We start from the raw sequence: 22,248 nt of genomic DNA, 5'->3' as shown, positions 1-22,248 counted from the left end.
GCAACTAGAAATTCTCATACTACGCCTAAAAACTTGTTATCAAATACCTCAAGATTTCATATTTTTACATATCTGTCTATACAAGCCTCCAAAATAAACCATATGTGGGTTATTATTTATATATATTTTTATTATTTTTTTATGAAAAAAAAAACAAAAACGTCAAAAATAAAACGCGTGGTTTAAGTACCAAAACCCACTGAAATATTTGCATTTAAATATGCAAAATATGTGCGATATAATTTATGAATATTTTTTTTTGTGTCTTCATTTTTAAACACCAGCTGTCTGAGTATTTTAAATTTACAATACTTACGCCCCGCAACAAAACAGAACAATTGTTGTTTGTTGTTATTTTAATCAATTTATATATAATTTTTTTTTTAATATAACAATTTAATGGTTTATTAAAAATTAAAGAAAAACAAAAACAAATTGTGAAATCAATTTGGGAATTTTTTTCTTGCTCTTGCTCCATCCAGTCTCTTTATGATTTGTTTTACTTTAATTTATGTTTAAATTTGGTTTAATAAAGACAAAAAAAAAAAAAATGACGCAAATTGTTGTTTATGTGTTCTGTTGCCATAGATGATGATTATTAATGTCATTATTATGTTATTGTTTTAACAAATTCATTAATCAAATTTTTTATTTATTTTTATTAAAAAGTATTTTATGGTTTTCTTCTCTTGATTTATAAAAATTGCACTGATTTTGTTTCTAAAGTTGGTGAAGAAATTTATCAATTAGTTATGAGAAGATTTTGCTAAAAGTTTTTCTTTAAAATCAAACAGAAATATCGAAATTTAACTGAAAATATTTTTCAAATATAATTTACATATGATATTTTCTTTAAATTTAGATTTTTACTATTCCTAAGAAAGCAATTTCGATGTTGAAAGTACTATGACTATGTTCACACGACAGTGTTTTTCAATATTAAGCATCGAAATTTACAATATTGGTGGACACATCCGAATTACTCCTTGAATAAACTGAATTATTTTGTAATTTACAAAGAAATCATTGATGTCTAGATCTAATTTATCATAGGCAAAATAATTTCGATGTTGAAAGTATTAGACTATGTTCACACAATAGTGTTTTTCAAAATTTTTGTAATTTACAAATAAATCAATGCTTTCGAAATCTTATTTATCATAATCAACATAAATAAGATGATGAACTTTCAAATCGTATTACGAATGTGTCGTGGGAACAGAGTCATTTGCAATAGTAATTCATAATACGAAATTAGTATTTAGCGATGCCTTTAGAACATAGTATTATCCCAATAAATTCAGACATTTATATTTTCGAGTGGTATTGGGTATGTGTCGTGATACTAAAGGCGAATTATGGAATAATAGAGCCGTTGGAACATGGTATTACAGAGTTTATTGAATGTGTGATGTGAACAGGGTAATTCTCAATAACGCTTAAGAAAGTGAAGTAAATAAGCAATGGGTCAGTAGATTAAGTTGAAATTGGGATGTATACTAAATCAGATCGGAAGAGATCATTAGCAGGACTATTGTGCACTGCTTTACATGGAAAAAGTTGCTAGTAAAAACCTTATACATAGTGCTCTATGAAGGAATTATCGCCCATCGTTTTCCTGAGGCATGTTATATCAAGAAAGCCTTTGCAAATGACATCCATATCCTGATATTCTATCTTGAATCAGTAACTCAAAGTTCCCGACAAGTTCTGTTTTAATATTTTCTTAAATTTAATGAATTGTTTTTATTTATAGAATAATATAAATGTTTTTTTATTATGCACGAAATTCCTTTCAACGATTTTGAACAAAAAAGAATAAATAAGAAAAAAAGATTTTGAACAATAAAGAATAAATAATAATAATAATCTTCATTATGATTTTTGAACACCCACTTAATTCAATGAATTTTATAGTTTAAAATTCAAATCTCGTTACCATTAATAAAGGTGTTTGTTTGAACATACCATACACAACAACAACAACAACACATATAAATTGTATATTTAAATTAAACATTCATGACATTATCTTTAATTTATCTAAAATACTTGTAGACGACTGCTACAGCTTTTTGTCTTCATTGCAGACTAAATATACTACTAGTCTATTGTGTTTTAACAGTGGGTGTCATAATTTAAGGTGCAGTAGTGTATTTAAAAAAAAAAATCTTTAAAATTATTATTAAAAAACTTAAACTGTTAAAAAGCAGGTAAAAATTCTTAAAATTCTTCGGATTTTTCTTCAGCATCTGCTTTCCACACTTCGCTCTACTTCTTTCTTGTTGGGATTAGGTACTCCATCATATTACCATCTGAAGATTGCCTCCCCAAAGGTGAAACCATTTGTGTCAGAGGACAAATTTTGCATCACCTTCCCCTATCCACCACCTTGATCTATAGAAGATTGCCAAAACTCCTTCGAGTTTTTTTAATTTAATCCTTAATGGCAGTAAAATGCTGGATATCATTTCACTGTGATTGTAAACAGGGTGTTACCACATACAATTAATTGCAGTTACAGTGTTGTCATCACTATAATAAGAAATCCTTTGCTAAACATGTTAATGTGCAACAAAAATAACGCTTGTACCTTTAACTATTTAACATACTATATACAGAATACATTTCATAAATTTTTTTGCAATTCACGTGATTAGGGCGATAACACGCCAAAGAGTATAAATTAATTTTTCTTAAAAAAAAAAACGCGCTAAAGACTGCTTGACGAAATAACCCGTGACTACTGTTTAGAATACAAAAATATTATAGTTTTTGTTTTGTACAGCTGGTTTTAAATAAAATATTTACATTTATGGTTAAAATTGTAAACAAAACAGTGCAAAAAAAAAAAACAATAACTTATAATTAATTATATGACTTGCCACAAAAACTAAAACGAATTCATAATGAAAATGATTAACAGTGACAAAAAGTTGACAGCGATGCCATGCTAAAAAAAAATGGTTGATTATTTATAGCGTTTAAAAAATGTAAAAAAACACTGAAAGAAAAAATGTAAAAGGAATTGATAATGAAAGTTATAATGTGCCAATATTAACTTTTTAATTTAACACTTTAAAACTACAACTTTTATTAATTTAAAAATAATAATTTATTTAAAAAAAAATATTTGAAAAACTCTATAACTAAACATGCAAAATTTTGTTGCTTCAACACACTTCTGGTAAGCTGTTTATGGAAATTTATTTTTCATTCATTTTTATCATTAAACAAAAGATTTTTTTTATCAAAATTAAGTAGAAAGAAGAAGTGTGTCAGAATTTTAACACACTTGTCTAAAGTAAATTTCTATATAAAATACTATTGCTATTGTAGAAGAAGAATATATGTATATAGTATATATGTATAAATAAATTTGTCCATATGTTTGCTTTGATTTTTTCTCCTATAGCAAATAGCATTTTTATTTGTTTTCTTAATTTAACAAAATTTCCTTTCGTAATTCACTGTATGACGTAGGTCACGTACACACACCCTTATATGATCGTCACCAGCCCCGTCATAATATTTTTTTTATTATTTTATTATTTAGTTGTATTCAAAATCATTAAATGAATGATTATTGTTTTTATACCCACCATCAAAAAAGATGGGGGGTATATTGATTTTGTCATTCCGTTTGTAACACATCGAAATATTGGTCATAGACCCACAAAAGTATATATATTCTGGGTCCTCATTAAATTCTAAGACGATCTAGCCATGTCTGTCCGTCTGTCCGTCTGTCCGTCCGTCCGTCCGTCTGTCTGTCTGTCTGTCTGTTGAAAGCACGATAGAGTCCGAATGAAAAGAGCTAGAGGGTTGAAATTTCACATAAATATTTCTTATAGGTAAGGTTTGTTTGGTATTGAAAATGGGCAATATCGGTCCACGTTTTCGGATAGCCCCCATACAAGTGGCCCTCGAAAAGCAGCTTTAACAGCCATAACTTGTTTAAAAATACGAATATAGCGATGAAATTCGACATAAGTAAGTTTCTTGTGATCCAAAATCACTGTGCAAAATTTTATGAGGATCGGTCCATAATTGACCCTATCCCCATATAAGGTACCCTTCAGAAAATGACTTTAACGCTCATTACTGGCTTAAAAATTCTAGTATATAGATGAAATTCGTCATAAGTAATTTTCATACGAGTCAAAATCTATCTAAAAAATTTTATGTTGATCGGTCCATGATTGACCCTACCCCCCATATAAGGTCCCCTTCAGAAAATTCCTTTAACGCTTATAACTGGCCTAATAATACGAATATATAGATGAAATTCGACATAAGTAAGTTTCATTCGAGTCAAACGAGGTTTGATGGTGGGTATATAAGATTCGGCATAGCCGAATATAACACTCTTACTTGTTTTTTTTTGGAATCAGATAATGATTTTTTTGTTGAGTTGGTTATGTATGGTTTTAATTATTAGGTATTTTTTATCTCTGTATAAATCAGGGACCGAATTATCGCATATGTTATGGAAAAGGCATTAAGAACACATTTCGTTATTGAAATTTTGAAAAAAGAAGGTTTTAAATTTCATCTGAAAAAGGTAATTTAACGCCAGGTATGTTTTAAATCTTCACTACTCTAATCCCAGGATTTATACATGGAAATACCGGGAGATGTGATATTTAAAAAAAAATTGCTTATATCGGCTGCTTTAAAGAATTGTTATTACCGTTCCCGGGCCCACTTTGTCCCCCAATTTAGAGCCATCCGTGTAACAATGGATTCCTACTAGTATTTGCTCTAATGTCCCGCTTGTACTCTGAACTCATTGTAGTAGTGTGATATTACACTTTTTGTCCAGAGCAGTCCACCAGATTATTGAAGCATAAGCTAGAATTGGTCTAATTACACTCTTATAAAGCCAATTTGTGATAGTAGGACTAAGACCCCATTTCATGTCTATAGTTCTCCTACATATCGCCTAGCACCGATATGCCTTGTTGATCCTTTCCTCTATGTGGTGTCTCCATTTTAATTTCCTTTCAAGGATTACACCTTGGTCTGTCGCCGGTATCTTCTTACCAGGAAGCAGGGTTCAGTATACGTCAAAATTTTTGCCTTTTCACAAGGTTTTGTCTTTTCGTCGGGTTAACATCTCTCGGTTGAGCCCAGCCGAGCCTCCATCAGTTCTTCTAAGTATTACGACATCGTCTGCATAGACAGGTCTAAGTCCTTTATCAATTAGAGTCCTTAGGAGACTATTAATCGTGGTAACCCAGAGTAAAGATGACGAAATGTCACCCTGTGGTATACTGCGAAATACCTTTTTCCTGATAGTTATATCGTACATCTAGCAGCTTATCCTTCTGTTCCTTAGCATGTAGTTGATCCAGTTGTGGAGCACCCGGTCAACATAGGTATTTGAATAAGAGTATCAGTGTGCATGTTATTGAAGTCGTCTTCAATGTCAATGGCGGTATGCATTGACATCGATAGGTGAAGGATAACTTCGTTTAAAGCGGTTTCCACCGATCGTCCCTTTACCTAAACATGATGCTTATAATTAAGGTCTTTGTCTGGTATACTGGTTTTAAGTAGGAAGGACGTAAGGCTTATCGGTCAATAGGACTTAGGTGTCGCATAGCTTGGTTTCCATTTAACTGGGGTTAATTTCAAGCATGTAGTGAATATCTGTGACAGATGTACGGAAACCAGTCCCGCCTCCATCTGCAAAAGTGCCGAGATAATGCCATCCGGCCCTGCAGCTTTATAAGGAGGAAAGCTCTTGATTGCCCCTTTAACCATGTCAGATGTAATAACTATTTCCGTATTAGCCTCCCCTTCCTCCAATATCGGTTCATCTATGTTATTCGAGTTTCATTGTCTCCTTCATATCGTCCAGCCTCCTGCCCCTGTTATCGATCATAGATTCAGGTTGGACATGAGTTTTTGATAGGAATGTTATTACCGTTAGTGGTTAGTTACTTAGCTGGTTTATCAGCCAAAACAGAATGGAATGGAGAAACGTTAAATAACACGACCTTGGATTCCAAGTTATCCAAGTTTCAAATTCTCCATTTTTTTAATCTAAAAACTTAAATGGCGCTGCATAAAGCAATCATAGTATCAGGGTAACAATGCAAGAAGCCTTGTCCAAGAAATACGGAAACGACCTATACCTTTGTATAGCTTCCTATTAAATAATAAATTGCTCAAACACAGCAATCTCCATCAAAATCCAATATGAGCTTTTTCTGATACTCAACCATGTATCAAAGTAAAAGTTGGGTTATAAATCAAAATATCAGTAAAATCCTAGACATCACTTTACTGTGAGTGTAAACAGGACGCTTCATATATTTATATATTTAACTTTGTTATATGTTGCAAAAATTCGGTAATTATAAATATTGTTTAACAATTATCCACAAAATAACTGTAAAATATCGAACATCACTTTGCTGTGAGTGTAAACAGCATATACTATAATAACGACATTAGTTGTAATGTTGTATGTAGCAAGATAGTTTATATCTCATCTAAAAAAACTACCAAATTTTATTATTATATTGGAAAAGAATTGCAACAATATTTGATATTTCCAACTTGCTAATACAAATTTCAAATAAAAAACTTTCGTTTAAATGTCAATTTTAAGATTATCAGCGAGCTACTGCTTCGCGGTTGTCACTTAATAAGTGGTGGAAATTTGTATTAATTATTCATTAACTAATTTAAACGATCGTTATTGATTAATTTCACAATTATAATTGTCAATGTTATAATTACATTATTATCTAGTTATTATCAGTTTAAGTGCTTTGAAGTGTTTAATGTAAATTTGTTATTGATGTTTTGTTTTATTAAAATATATATTAATAGGAAATGTTTGCTAGGGAAATAATAAAGTTTTTTATAAACTAGGTTAGGCTATAAGGGGAATGATCGCCATTTTAATTCGACGCCGCAGTATGATCTATAAATTAGTTTTCAGTATAAATAATTCACTATTTTCAGTGTTTTGTACATTTCGGAAAAAGCATTACTTTCACAAAATTGATAAATACTATATAATAATTATGTAAAGCTTAAATAAGTTTATGACAATTTGATCCTACGAAATTTTTAATATTTCCTCAGGGTCAATAATTGTCCTAAACTTATGCTTAATATTATTATTTAGTACTTATTTGGGTCCTTTTTTTATTTTATCATTTTATTCTTTATGATTTTATTATTATTATTTTGTTTATTTTTTATTTTATACCACCATTATCAATATAGGTCACGTAGGGCTAGTCAAGATGCATCGCTTATGTCACGCAGTTTTGATAATTTATCAATACCAGTACGCAGGTAAGTACAAATTTCAATTCCAAATATTTCTAAGTCTATAACATAAAAACAAACAGAAATATAGTTTGTTATATTGTAAATATATTTAATTTAATTATTGTAAATATGTAAATATAAAAATTACACACGTTTTTGCATGTTTCAGCACGAAAAGAACACTTGAATGTTTTTTGTAAACAAAATATAATTAATATTAAATAATATAAACTAAAGCATGTTGCCAATTATTTTTTGTGTTTATATATAAATTTTTTATAAAAATAATAACATAAATATCAAGGTTTACAAGAGGAAATAACCATAAATATAATAAAATACATTACAACAACAGGTTTTTTAAAAAACTTTTTTAATAATTCTTAGGTATTAATGTTTTTGTTAAACACCCTGTTAAAAAGAGTTATAACTAGAGTTGCCAATTAATTAAAAATAAATTCCCAGTGTTGTATACCATTTAAGCATATTTCAATATTTGTTGAGCAAAATATTTAAGATTTTTCATTTAAAACTCCCATTTAAATAGTTTTTATTTATTTTAATTTTCTTGTTATATTTTACTTAATAAAAAGGAAAGTTTTCTTTTTATTATTTATTGTGAAACTATCTTATTTATATTGCTAACGCTTAAAACTTTGAGTTAAAAAACCAATTGTTGAAAAACAATAAAACACACTTTCAATCATTGTTAGTTGATTCAATTATGCAAATTTCTTAACAGTAGAAAAAAAACACATTTTCCACTTTTTCTTTTAACACAATTGTCAACATTAAATGCATTTGTGTGTCACCACTAAAGATAACGGAAGTGTCATCACAAAAGATTGAAATCTAAAGGACAGGGTTCGGGAAAATGTTGAGATTTCGACTTTATAATAAAGGGGAGTAAGAATAGAGTCTAGAATAGAGTGTAGAATAGAGTCTAGACTAGAGTGTAGAATAGAGTGTAGACTAGAGTCTAGAATAGAGTCTAGACTACAATCTAGACTAGAGTCTAGAATAAGTCTAGAATAGAGTCCAGACTAGAGTCTAGAATAGAGTCTAGACTAGAGTCTAGAATAGAGTCTATACTAGAGTCTAGAATAGAGTCTAGATTAGAGTCTAGACTAGAGTCTAGAATAGAGTCTAGAATAGAGTCTAGACTAGCGTCTAGAATAGAGTCTAGACTAGCGTCTAGAATAGAGTATAGAGTAGAGTCTAGACTAGAGTCTAGAATAGGGTCTAGACTAGAGTCTAGAATAGAGTTTAGACTGGAGTCTACACTAGAGTCTAGAATAGAGCCTAGACTAGAGTCTAGAATAGAGTCTAGAATAGAGTCTAGAAAAGAGTCTAGAATAGAGTCTAGAATAGAGTCTAGATTAGAGTCTAGACTAGAGTCTAGAGTAGAGTCTAGACTAGAGTCTAGACTAGAGTCTAGAATAGAGTCTAGAATAGAGTCTAGTCTAGAGTCTAGAATAGAGTCTAGTCTAGAGTCTAGAATAGAGTCTAGTCTAGAGTCTATTATAGAATCCAGACTAGAGTATAGAATAGAATCTAGACTAAAGTGTTGAATAGAGTTTAGACTAGAATCTGGAATAGAATCTAGACTAGAGTCTAGAATAGAGTCTAGACTAGAATCTAGAATAGAGGATAGAATAGGTCTAGACTAGTGTCTGGACCAGAGTCTAGAATAGATTCTAGACTAGGGTCTAGAATAGAATCTAGACTAGAGTCTAGAGTAGAATCTATACTAGAGTCTAGAATAGAGTCTGGACTAGAGTCTAGATTAGACACTCTTGTCTAGAGTTTATCCGAACTCTGCCTTTAAGAAATTACAAAACTCAATGAAAGTGGTTTAAAAAAACTAACAAATAGTTCATTTCCATTTAAAGTATAAAAATGGATTTAGAAATAAGATTGGCACCAGCTAAAAGAAATCAAAATGGCGACAGGCGGTAACCTTTATAAAGAGACAAAAGTCTACCTTTTTTCTGTAATGCAGTTTCCTACAAGTTTATTGACTTTTCTATGAGAATATTACCAGTAACTTTAATTCCGTTGTAGTTTAAGAAACTTTAGCATAAGCTCTTTACAAAACCTTTAAAACGTTTAAATTTATAAGACAAAATTGATGTCAGTAGTTTATGGACAATTTGTAGTTAATATGCCAATGTTAAAACACTTGTTGATTAATATTTTGTTTATTTAAACAATTGATTTTTATCTGTAAGTGCCGTAGATAGACTTCAATAATAAATTTAAAAAAAATTATAAACAATAGATTATTTACAGTTTAAATTATCAGGGTTAGTTTTAGAGATGTTAGGTTTATGTTAAACTATAAGTTAACTGCAGCTTAAATAGCGCCTGTCTGAATTATCGAAGTGTTTATAACCCGTTTATTTCTCTATCTCTTCTCATAATTCTTATTCAGTAGATTGATTACTTGTTTTGGGAATTTAGATCACGCAAAAATGTGCTCGAGTTTTATTATCTTGAATGCAGATAAAACTCTAGTTGATTTATAATTTTGGGATTTTACGGTTTTTTTTTTTGGCGTAAATAATGTAGTAGTATTATTTTTACGTTTTATTCTTTTTAAATATAAACATTTTAAAATTTGCGACACAAACATTTTAAATTTTAAAAGAAATTTAGACCGACTATCAACATAGTTAGCAGTTTGTTAATCTCAAAGATAAAGATAAAGTTCAGACGGCCAGCTGTAAATAAGTTGAGTTCTTGACTCTTTTTTTTCCTTGTTGTTTTTGTAGTTTATAGTATAAATTCCCCTAAGACCACGTTTGAGAGCTTCGTTCAATTATTTTTCAAACTTTTGCATGTGATACCCTTCCATAATGCCTTGATTCTCTACCTTAGTTAATCAAGTTTAAATCATAGAAAATCTGCCTCATTTAAAGCATTTCCTCCTGATCTACTCTTATTATATAATCTTCTCTTTAAATTCACCTATATATCGCATAAAGCACCTTTTAAGAATGCAATATAAGCCTTGAACTGGCATGAGATTGATATGAAATATCTTGTAGATTATTGCACTATTCCAAAATTTGCTCAAAACCATATAATATTGGAACTTTTAGCACCTAGGGTAAGTAGTCATTTGGAAATGCAAGACCTCTTTTTTATATGTTAAGTAAGGAAACTATTTAGGAAACTTATTTGCTAAATATAGTTTTCTCTAAAGTTGTGGAATTTGGTAATTTCCATCGTTAATTAGGAAATGTCAAAATACTGCCTTTTCGTCCCCAACAGGGACTGTCAAAATCCGTAAATAGTATGCGAATGTTTTTTCTAATTTTCGAAAAATCTTTATATGAATTACATATTTTATATAAAAAAAAAACTTAATAATATTAATAGTTCCTATGTTGTTCGATTATTACTTCCTTAAAATAAAAGTTCTCAAAACTAACTAGAGAGCTCTTGATAATTTATTCATTAAAAAATCGCTTATACAAAAAAAAAATATTAAATAGTTCCGCATGATTTTAAGCAACAATATCAATCAATTGAGAAAAAGGAACTAAAAGTACATTTCATTAACGACAAACAAAAATCAATAAAATTTAATTGTCACATTTACAAAGAAATGAAAAACATACATATTAAATGAAAAAGCAACCACAAAATGAAATTTTCTGCAAAAAAGTAAAAAATATAAACAAATACAAACGAATGCTGCCGAAGAACAGAAAAAGTAACAGACATTTTGCGGAAATTAACTTTGTCAATCAATATAAAAAAATGAACAAAAAAACATTGAATATAAAATCATATTTAACTGATGATTATTGTAAGTTTGTTACTCTAATAATATTTTTGTAATATGTCCCCTTGAAAATCTTGTTAACACTCCAAACTTGTACACTTGGCGTTTGGTTGATTCGTTACACTTTAACTACAACACTTGACAACAATAGTCTTTATTATCTATCGCTTTCGATAACATCTCATGTCGTTAAAGATGATATTGATGATAATGTGAGAAGATGTTGTCATCGAGAGTGTTGTGATAAAGTTTTAAATAAAGTGTTTATTGAATTGACTTTTTTTTCAAATATACTTTAGAATGAATAATATTTGTTTGGTTTTTGAGTTTTGCTTTTGCCGCTAGATAATTTTCAATAACTTTTGATTTTCTAGAATGGAATTTTTTAATAAGTACTATTTTTTTTAAATTAGCAATGTTTATTTTCATGTCAATCTTAGATTTTTGTTTATTAATAGAATTAAATGAAAATTATTTTTATATCACTTGAGGTTTGGAGTGGAGACATTATTTATGCGTTTAAAATGAATAGATAGATAGATATATAGATAGATAGATAGATAGATAGATAGATAGATAGATAGATAGATAGACAGATAGATAGATAGATAGATAGATAGATAGATAGATAGATAGATAGATAGATAGATAGATAGATAGATAGATAGATAGATAGATAGATAGATAGATAGATAGATAGATAGATAGATAGATAGATAGATAGATAGATAGATAGATAGATAGATAGATAGATAGATAGATAGATAGATAGATAGATAGATAGATAGATAGATAGATAGATAGATAGATAGATAGATAGATAGATAGATAGATAGATAGATAGATAGAATAGATAGATAGATAGATAGATAGATAGATAGATAGATAGATAGATAGATAGATAGATAGATAGATAGATAGATAGATAGATAGATAGATAGATAGATAGATAGATAGATAGATAGATAGATAGATAGATAGATAGATAGATAGATAGATAGATAGATAGATAGATAGATAGATAGATAGATAGATAGATAGATAGATAGATAGATAGATAGATAGATAGATCGATAGATCGATAGATCGATAGATCGATAGATCGATAGATCGATAGATAGATAGATAGATAGATAGATAGATAGATAGATAGATAGATAGATAGATAGATAGATAGATAGATAGATAGATAGATAGATAGATAGATAGATAGATAGATAGATAGATAGATAGATAGATAGATAGATAGATAGATAGATAGATAGATTGATAGATAGATAGATAGATAGATAGATAGATAGATAGATAGATAGATAGATAGATAGATAGATAGATAGATAGATAGATAGATAGATAGATAGATAGATAGATAGATAGATAGATAGATAGATAGATAGATAGATAGATTGATAGATAGATAGATAGATAGATAGATAGATAGATAGATAGATAGATAGATAGATAGATAGATAGATAGATAGATAGATAGATAGATCATAAAATTGATCATAGCCTAGATCATAGACAGATCATAAACTAGTTAATAGACTAGATCATAGATTATACCATAGAATAGGTCATAGACTAGATCATAGACTAGATCATAGACTATATAATAGACTATATCATAGACAAGATCATAGACTATATCATAGACTATATCATAGACAAGATCATAGACTAGTTCATAGACTAGATCATAGACTAGATCATAGACAAGATCATAGACTATATCATAAACTATATCATAGACAAGATCATAGACTAGTTCATAGACTAGATCATAGATCATAAACTAGATCATAGGCTAATTCATAAACTACATCATAGACTATATCATAGACTAGGGCATAGGCTAATTCATAAACTAGATCACAGATTAGATCATAGACAATATCATAGAATAGAATAAGACTAGATCATACAATAGATCATAGACTATATCATAGACTATATCAAAGACTAGATCATAGACCATATCATAGACTAGATCATAGACTATTCATAGACTTGATCATACAATATATCATAGACTAGATCATAGACTAATTCATAGACTAGATCATAGATTGGATCGTAGACTAGATCATAGACTAGTTCATAGACTAGATAATAATCTAGATCACAGACTAAACCATAGATTAGTGCATAGACAAGATTATAGACTAAATCATAAACTAGATCATAAACTAAATCGCAGACTAGATCATAGACTAATTCATAGACTAGCCAATATACCAGGCAATAAACTTGTCCATAAAATTGTACTTTTAGTACTTAAAATTACTATTTTTGATAAAAATTTTAACTATTTAAAAATTTAAACTCTTCACTATGGTAGCGTGTTGTGATTCTGCACCTTTTATCACATTGTTCTGCGAGACCATGAAGAAACTCTAAAGGGATGAAATCGTACGTCCGTCCATTCTATAGGACGGTTTTAGCCACTTCCGATTAAAGTAACCGCAGTCAGTGTAGTCGCGGTAGATGTGTGTTTTTTAGTTGGAGCGCCGTTAGGTGACTTCACTTTTAGTTCCTTAAGTGTTTTAATACTTATAAATAATAGATAGATAGATAGATAGATAGATAGATAGATAGATAGATAGATAGATAGATAGATAGATAGATAGATAGATAGATAGATAGATAGATAGATAGATAGATAGATAGATAGATAGATAGATAGATAGATAGATAGATATATAGATAGATAGATAGATAGATAGATAGATAGATAGATAGATAGATAGATAGATAGATAGATAGATAGATAGATAGATAGATAGATAGATAGATAGATAGATAGATAGATAGATAGATAGATAGATAGATAGATAGATAGATAGATAGATAGATAGATAGATAGATAGATAGATAGATAGATAGATAGATAGATAGATAGATAGATAGATAGATAGATAGATAGATAGATAGATAGATAGATAGATAGATAGATAGATAGATAGATAGATAGATAGGATAGATAGATAGATAGATAGATAGATAGATAGATAGATAGATAGATAGATAGATAGATAGATAGATAGATAGATAGATAGATAGATAGATAGATAGATAGATAGATAGATAGATAGATAGATAGATAGATAGATAGATAGATAGATAGATAGATAGATAGATAGATAGATAGATAGATAGATAGATAGATAGATAGATAGATAGATAGATAGATAGATAGATAGATAGATAGATAGATAGATAGATAGATAGATAGATAGATAGATAGATAGATAGATAGATAGATAGATAGATAGATAGATAGATAGATAGATAGATAATAGATAGATAGATAGATAGATAGATAGATAGATAGATAGATAGATAGATAGATAGATAGATAGATAGATAGATAGATAGATAGATAGATAGATAGATAGATAGATAGATAGATAGATAGATAGATAGATAGATAGATAGATAGATAGATAGATAGATAGATAGATAGATAGATAGATAGATAGATAGATAGATAGATAGATAGATAGATAGATAGATAGATAGATAGATAGATAGATCGATAGATCGATAGATCGATAGATCGATAGATCGATAGATCGATAGATCGATAGATAGATAGATAGATAGATAGATAGATAGATAGATAGATAGATAGATAGATAGATAGATAGATAGATAGATAGATAGATAGATAGATAGATAGATAGATAGATAGATAGATAGATAGATAGATAGATAGATAGATAGATAGATAGATAGATAGATAGATAGATAGATAGATAGATAGATAGATAGATAGATAGATAGATAGATAGATAGATAGATAGATAGATAGATAGATAGATAGATAGATAGATAGATAGATAGATAGATAGATAGATAGATAGATAGATAGATAGATAGATAGATAGATCATAAAATTGATCATAGCCTAGATCATAGACAGATCATAAACTAGTTAATAGACTAGATCATAGATTATACCATAGAATAGGTCATAGACTAGATCATAGACTAGATCATAGACTATATAATAGACTATATCATAGACAAGATCATAGACTATATCATAGACTATATCATAGACAAGATCATAGACTAGTTCATAGACTAGATCATAGACTAGATCATAGACAAGATCATAGACTATATCATAAACTATATCATAGACAAGATCATAGACTAGTTCATAGACTAGATCATAGATCATAAACTAGATCATAGGCTAATTCATAAACTACATCATAGACTATATCATAGACTAGGGCATAGGCTAATTCATAAACTAGATCACAGATTAGATCATAGACAATATCATAGAATAGAATAAGACTAGATCATACAATAGATCATAGACTATATCATAGACTATATCAAAGACTAGATCATAGACCATATCATAGACTAGATCATAGACTATTCATAGACTTGATCATACAATATATCATAGACTAGATCATAGACTAATTCATAGACTAGATCATAGATTGGATCGTAGACTAGATCATAGACTAGTTCATAGACTAGATAATAATCTAGATCACAGACTAAACCATAGATTAGTGCATAGACAAGATTATAGACTAAATCATAAACTAGATCATAAACTAAATCGCAGACTAGATCATAGACTAATTCATAGACTAGCCAATATACCAGGCAATAAACTTGTCCATAAAATTGTACTTTTAGTACTTAAAATTACTATTTTTGATAAAAATTTTAACTATTTAAAAATTTAAACTCTTCACTATGGTAGCGTGTTGTGATTCTGCACCTTTTATCACATTGTTCTGCGAGACCATGAAGAAACTCTAAAGGGATGAAATCGTACGTCCGTCCATTCTATAGGACGGTTTTAGCCACTTCCGATTAAAGTAACCGCAGTCAGTGTAGTCGCGGTAGATGTGTGTTTTTAGTTGGAGCGCCGTTAGGTGACTTCACTTTTAGTTCCTTAAGTGTTTTAATACTTATAATAATAGATAGATAGATAGATAGATAGATAGATAGATAGATAGATAGATAGATAGATAGATAGATAGATAGATAGATAGATAGATAGATAGATAGATAGATAGATAGATAGATAGATAGATAGATAGATAGATAGATAGATAGATAGATAGATAGATAGATAGATAGATAGATAGATAGATAGATAGATAGATAGATAGATAGATAGATAGATAGATAGATAGATAGATAGATAGATAGATAGATAGATAGATAGATAGATAGATAGATAGATAGATAGATAGATAGATAGATAGATAGATAGATAGATAGATAGATAGATAGATAGATAGATAGATAGATAGATAGATAGATAGATAGATAGATAGATAGATAGATAGATAGATAGATAGATAGATAGATAGATAGATAGATAGATAGATAGATAGATAGATAGATAGATAGATAGATAGATAGATAGATAGATAGATAGATAGATAGATAGATAGATAGATAGATAGCTAGATAGATAGATAGGATAGATAGATAGATAGATAGATAGATAGATAGATAGATAGATAGATAGATAGATAGATAGATAGATAGATAGATAGATAGATAGATAGATAGATAGATAGATAGATAGATAGATAGATAGATAGATAGATAGATAGATAGATAGATAGATAGATAATAGATAGATAGATAGATAGATAGATAGATAGATAGATAGATAGATAGATAGATAGATAGATAGATAGATAGATAGATAGATAGATAGATAGATAGATAGATAGATAGATAGATAGATAGATAGATAGATAGATAGATAGATAGATAGATAGATAGATAGATAGATAGATAGATAGATAGATAGATAGATAGATAGATAGATAGATAGATAGATAGATAGATAGATAGATAGATAGATAGATAGATAGATAGATAGATAGATAGATAGATAGATAGATAGATAGATAGATAGATAGATAGATAGATAGATAGATAGATAGATAGATAGATAGATCGATAGATCGATAGATCGATAGATCGATAGATCGATAGATAGATAGATAGATAGATAGATAGATAGATAGATAGATAGATAGATAGATAGATAGATAGATAGATAGATAGATAGATAGATAGATAGATAGATAGATAGATAGATAGATAGATAGATAGATAGATAGATGATAGATAGATAGATAGATAGATAGATAGATAGATAGATAGATAGATAGATAGATAGATAGATAGATAGATAGATAGATAGATAGATAGATAGATAGATAGATAGATAGATAGATAGATAGATAGATAGATAGATAGATAGATAGATAGATAGATAGATAGATAGATAGATAGATAGATAGATAGATAGATAGATAGATAGATAGATAGATCATAAAATTGATCATAGCCTAGATCATAGACAGATCATAAACTAGTTAATAGACTAGATCATAGATTATACCATAGAATAGGTCATAGACTAGATCATAGACTAGATCATAGACTATATAATAGACTATATCATAGACAAGATCATAGACTATATCATAGACTATATCATAGACAAGATCATAGACTAGTTCATAGACTAGATCATAGACTAGATCATAGACAAGATCATAGACTATATCATAAACTATATCATAGACAAGATCATAGACTAGTTCATAGACTAGATCATAGATCATAAACTAGATCATAGGCTAATTCATAAACTACATCATAGACTATATCATAGACTAGGGCATAGGCTAATTCATAAACTAGATCACAGATTAGATCATAGACAATATCATAGAATAGAATAAGACTAGATCATACAATAGATCATAGACTATATCATAGACTATATCAAAGACTAGATCATAGACCATATCATAGACTAGATCATAGACTATTCATAGACTTGATCATACAATATATCATAGACTAGATCATAGACTAATTCATAGACTAGATCATAGATTGGATCGTAGACTAGATCATAGACTAGTTCATAGACTAGATAATAATCTAGATCACAGACTAAACCATAGATTAGTGCATAGACAAGATTATAGACTAAATCATAAACTAGATCATAAACTAAATCGCAGACTAGATCATAGACTAATTCATAGACTAGCCAATATACCAGGCAATAAACTTGTCCATAAAATTGTACTTTTAGTACTTAAAATTACTATTTTTGATAAAAATTTTAACTATTTAAAAATTTAAACTCTTCACTATGGTAGCGTGTTGTGATTCTGCACCTTTTATCACATTGTTCTGCGAGACCATGAAGAAACTCTAAAGGGATGAAATCGTACGTCCGTCCATTCTATAGGACGGTTTTAGCCACTTCCGATTAAAGTAACCGCAGTCAGTGTAGTCGCGGTAGATGTGTGTTTTTAGTTGGAGCGCCGTTAGGTGACTTCACTTTTAGTTCCTTAAGTGTTTTAATACTTATAAATAAATAATAATGTCATTTTCAATTGTTTACAAGTTTAATGATTGCTTTTCTTTTGCTGTTGACCGCTTTGTTATTAAAAATAAATTAAAAATACTGAAGTGTATTTAGGCTATTTTTAAAAGCTAAAGTTTCTTTTGTGAGGGGATTTGTAAAATAAATTGGTAGTTAATAGTTAGGTCAGTTCTTCTAGTTTAGTTGCTGTTATAAAAATATCAAGATATAATTCCCTCCACAACCGATTCTAAGTACCAAAATGACCCACATTATTCGGTCGTATAATTGTGTTTTTGATTTACAGTTTTTTAATAATTTGCTTATAACAAATGCTTAATTATAAAATTTTGTTTAAAAAATTGTTTTCAAATTACAGATTTCAAAACCATTTTTTGTTCAGTTTTGAAATAGTTTAAAAAAATTCTATACATTCCCGCAATAAACAAAATTTCATGAAAACTTTGTTTTAAACTATTTTAAGGACTGAATGCAGTTTGCATTGAAAACAAAAACAACAAAATATTTAACAATAAACAATTATTGCTATTTTTTGTGTAAAATTGCAAACAAAAATTTATGTTAAACACAAATATTTTTCAAAAAAAAACATGTTCAAAAAAGTAGTAAAATGAAAAAAAAAAATTAAGAAATATTTATTTATTAAGCAGATATTGACATATTTTATTAACAAATCATTATCACACCTGTCATGTTTTTTTCAATTTTTTTCGTATTTTTAGCGATTTTTATTTATCAATCGGATGTTTTCTACAATAAAATAAAAATTAAAATTAATTAAAATGCAATTAAACGGCATTTAGTTTTCAAAACAAATAAACAAACAAAAACATTACAATTATAACTCAATTTTAACTTTAGAAAATTTTGTCGTTTTGTTTTTATCCCATTTATGGTTATTTCCACTTGTAAAATGATAATAAAAAACATAAAAAATCCCCTGCAAAAACATTGCTACAACAATAAAAATTATCTCAATTTTTCTCTATAATTTCATTTAAATCAATTTTCCTAATCCCATATTTGTTTTATTTTTTATTTTTACAGGAGTAAATCGCGCAGTGTTGATCATGGCCTTGCGGCACCTTTCGATTTGGATTCATTGCGTTCCAAAGTCGAAGGACGTTTTGAAAGTGTTGACAGATTATCAAGTGAGTATGAGTTGTTTTATTAATTTTAATCTCTTTTCTAACTGTTTTTTTCTTGTTATTTGTTTACTTAAATATTTGTGTTGTTTACTTTTTGTTCATATTAACAGAAATCATTTCTATATATATTTTAAAGCATATCTTAAGGCGTTTCTTATAAATAAAAACACTCAATATTATTGACAGTTGTGTTATTCCTATTCAGATAATTTTGAGTGAGATATTTTTGTTTAAATTGTTTGTTGTTATATTTTTTAAAATACACTAGAAAAAAGTAAAGTTATTTAATAATTACACTGATGAAAATTCGTGATTTTTATTATGATTCCCTTTTTTGTCGTCTATTTTCTTAAAAAATTCGGAAAACAGATAATTTTGTAAGAAAACCTCCGAAAAATCGACTTTGCAAATGTTAGTCCAAAAAGTCTAAGTCGGTTAAATTCGAAAGTTATTTGTAAATGTAAAACTTTAATTTGCTGAACCTATTTAACTTATGAATTTTTCTACTCTATTGTCTAGGTCTATAGTCTCGTCTATTAGTCTAGTCTATAGTCTAGTCTATAGTCTAGTCTCTAGTCCATAGTCTATAGTCTAGTCTATAGTCTAGTCTATAGTCTAGTCTATAGTCTAGTCTATAGTCTAGTTATAGTCTAGTCTATGTCTAGTCTATAGTCTAGTCTATAGTCTAGTCTATGCTAGTCTAGTCTATCTAGTCTAGTCTATTAGTCTATGTCTATCTAGTCTAGTCTATAGTCTAGTCTATAGTCTAGTCTATAGTCTAGTCTATAGGCCGGATCTATAGTCTAGTCTATAGTCTAGTCTATAGTCTCGTCTATAGTCTAGTCTATAGTCGTAGTCTATAGTCTATTAGTCTAGTCTAGTCCTAGTCTATAGTCAGTCTATAGTCCTAGTCTATAGTCTAGTCTATAGTCTAGTCTATAGTCTAGTCTATAGTCCTAGTCTTATAGTCTAGTCTATAGTCTTCTAGTCTTCTATAGTCTAGGCTATAGTCTAGTCTATAGTCTAGTCTATAGTCTAGTCTAGTCTAGTCTATAGTCTAGTCTATAGTCTAGTCTATAGTCTAGTCTTAGTCTAGTCTAGTCTATAGTCTAGTCTATAGTCTAGTCTATAGTCTAGTCTATAGTCTAGTCTATAGTCTAGTCTATAGTCTAGTCTATAGTCTAGTCTATAGTCTAGTCTATAGTCTAGTCTATAGTCTAGTCTATAGTCTAGTCTATAGTCTAGTCTATAGTCTAGTCTATAGTCTAGTCTATAGTCTAGTCTATAGTCTAGTCTATAGTCTAGTCTATAGTCTAGTCTATAGTCTAGTCTATAGTCTAGTCTATAGTCTAGTCTATAGTCTAGTCTATAGTCTAGTCTATAGTCTAGTCTATAGTCTAGTCTATAGTCTAGTCTATAGTCTAGTCTATAGTCTAGTCTATAGTCTAGTCTATAGTCTAGTCTATAGTCTAGTCTATAGTCTAGTCTATAGTCTAGTCTATAGTCTAGTCTATTGTCTAGTCTATAGTCTAGTATATAGTCTAGTCTATAGTCTAGTCTATAGTCTAGTCTATAGTCTAGTCAATAGTCTAGTCTATAGTCTAGTCTATAGTCTAGTCTATAGTCTAGTCTATAGTCTAGTCTATAGTCTAGTCTATAGTCTAGTCTATAGTCTAGTCTATAGTCTAGTCTATAGTCTAGTCTATAGTCTAGTCTATAGTCTAGTCTATAGTCTAGTCTATAGTCTCTATAGTCTAGTCTATAGTCTAGTCTATAGTCTAGTCTATAGTCTAGTCTATAGTCTAGTCTATAGTCTAGTCTATAGTCTTGTCTATAGTCTAGTCTATAGTCTAGTCTATAGTCTAGTCTATAGTCTAGTCTATAGTCTAGTCTATTGTCTAGTCTATTGTCTAGTCTATAGTCTAGTCTATAGTCTAGTCTATAGTCTAGTCTATTGTCTAGTCTATAGTCTAGTCTATAGTCTAGTCTATAGTCTAGTCTATAGTCTAGTCTATAGTCTAGTCTATAGTCTAGTATAGTCTAGTCTATAGTCTAGTCTATAGTCTAGTCTATAGTCTAGTCTATAGTCTAGTCTATAGTCTAGTCTATAGTCTAGTCTATAGTCTAGTCTATAGTCTAGTCTATAGTCTAGTCTATAGTCTAGTCTATAGTCTAGTCTATAGTCTAGTCTATAGTCTAGTCTATAGTCTAGTCTATAGTCTAGTCTATAGTCTAGTCTATAGTCTAGTCTATAGTCTAGTCTATAGTCTAGTCTATAGTCTAGTCTATAGTCTAGTCTATAGTCTAGTCTATAGTCTAGTCTATAGTCTAGTCTATAGTCTAGTCTATAGTCTAGTCTATAGTCTAGTCTATAGTCTAGTCTATAGTCTAGTCTATAGTCTAGTCTATAGTCTAGTCTATAGCCTAGTCTATAGTCTAGTCTATAGTCTAGTCTATAGTCTAGTCTATAGTCTAGTCTATAGTCTAGTCTATAGTCTAGTCTATAGTCTAGTCTATAGTCTAGTCTATAGTCTATTGTCTAGTCTATAGTCTATTGTCTAGTCTATAGTCTAGTCTATAGTCTAGTCTATAGTCTA

At 29.0% G+C, this 22,248-nt stretch overlaps 1 protein-coding gene across 1 annotated transcript in view; it reads left to right on the top strand.

The window, feature by feature from the left end:
• Nucleotides 1-19,654, top strand: part of LOC119605381 — a gene marked incomplete at its 3' end in the record, with an annotated part of 62,821 nt that extends 43,167 nt beyond the window's left edge. The window contains exons 4-5 of the mRNA XM_037958440.1: nucleotides 7,249-7,320; nucleotides 19,551-19,654. Of these exons, the coding sequence (XP_037814368.1) occupies nucleotides 7,249-7,320; nucleotides 19,551-19,654 (176 nt within the window). The remainder of the gene's footprint in view (nucleotides 1-7,248; nucleotides 7,321-19,550) is intronic.
• Between the last annotated feature and the right edge of the window lie 2,594 nt (nucleotides 19,655-22,248).

The sequence above is a fragment of the Lucilia sericata genome, unplaced genomic scaffold, assembly GCF_015586225.1.
Source record: "Lucilia sericata isolate MDLA Ls3-8-SP2 unplaced genomic scaffold, ASM1558622v1 Contig000479F_arrow, whole genome shotgun sequence".
Taxonomy (NCBI): Eukaryota; Metazoa; Arthropoda; class Insecta; order Diptera; family Calliphoridae; genus Lucilia; species Lucilia sericata.
The sequence above is the reverse complement of the archived record's forward strand: the minus strand, read 5'-3'. Positions and strand labels throughout refer to the sequence as shown.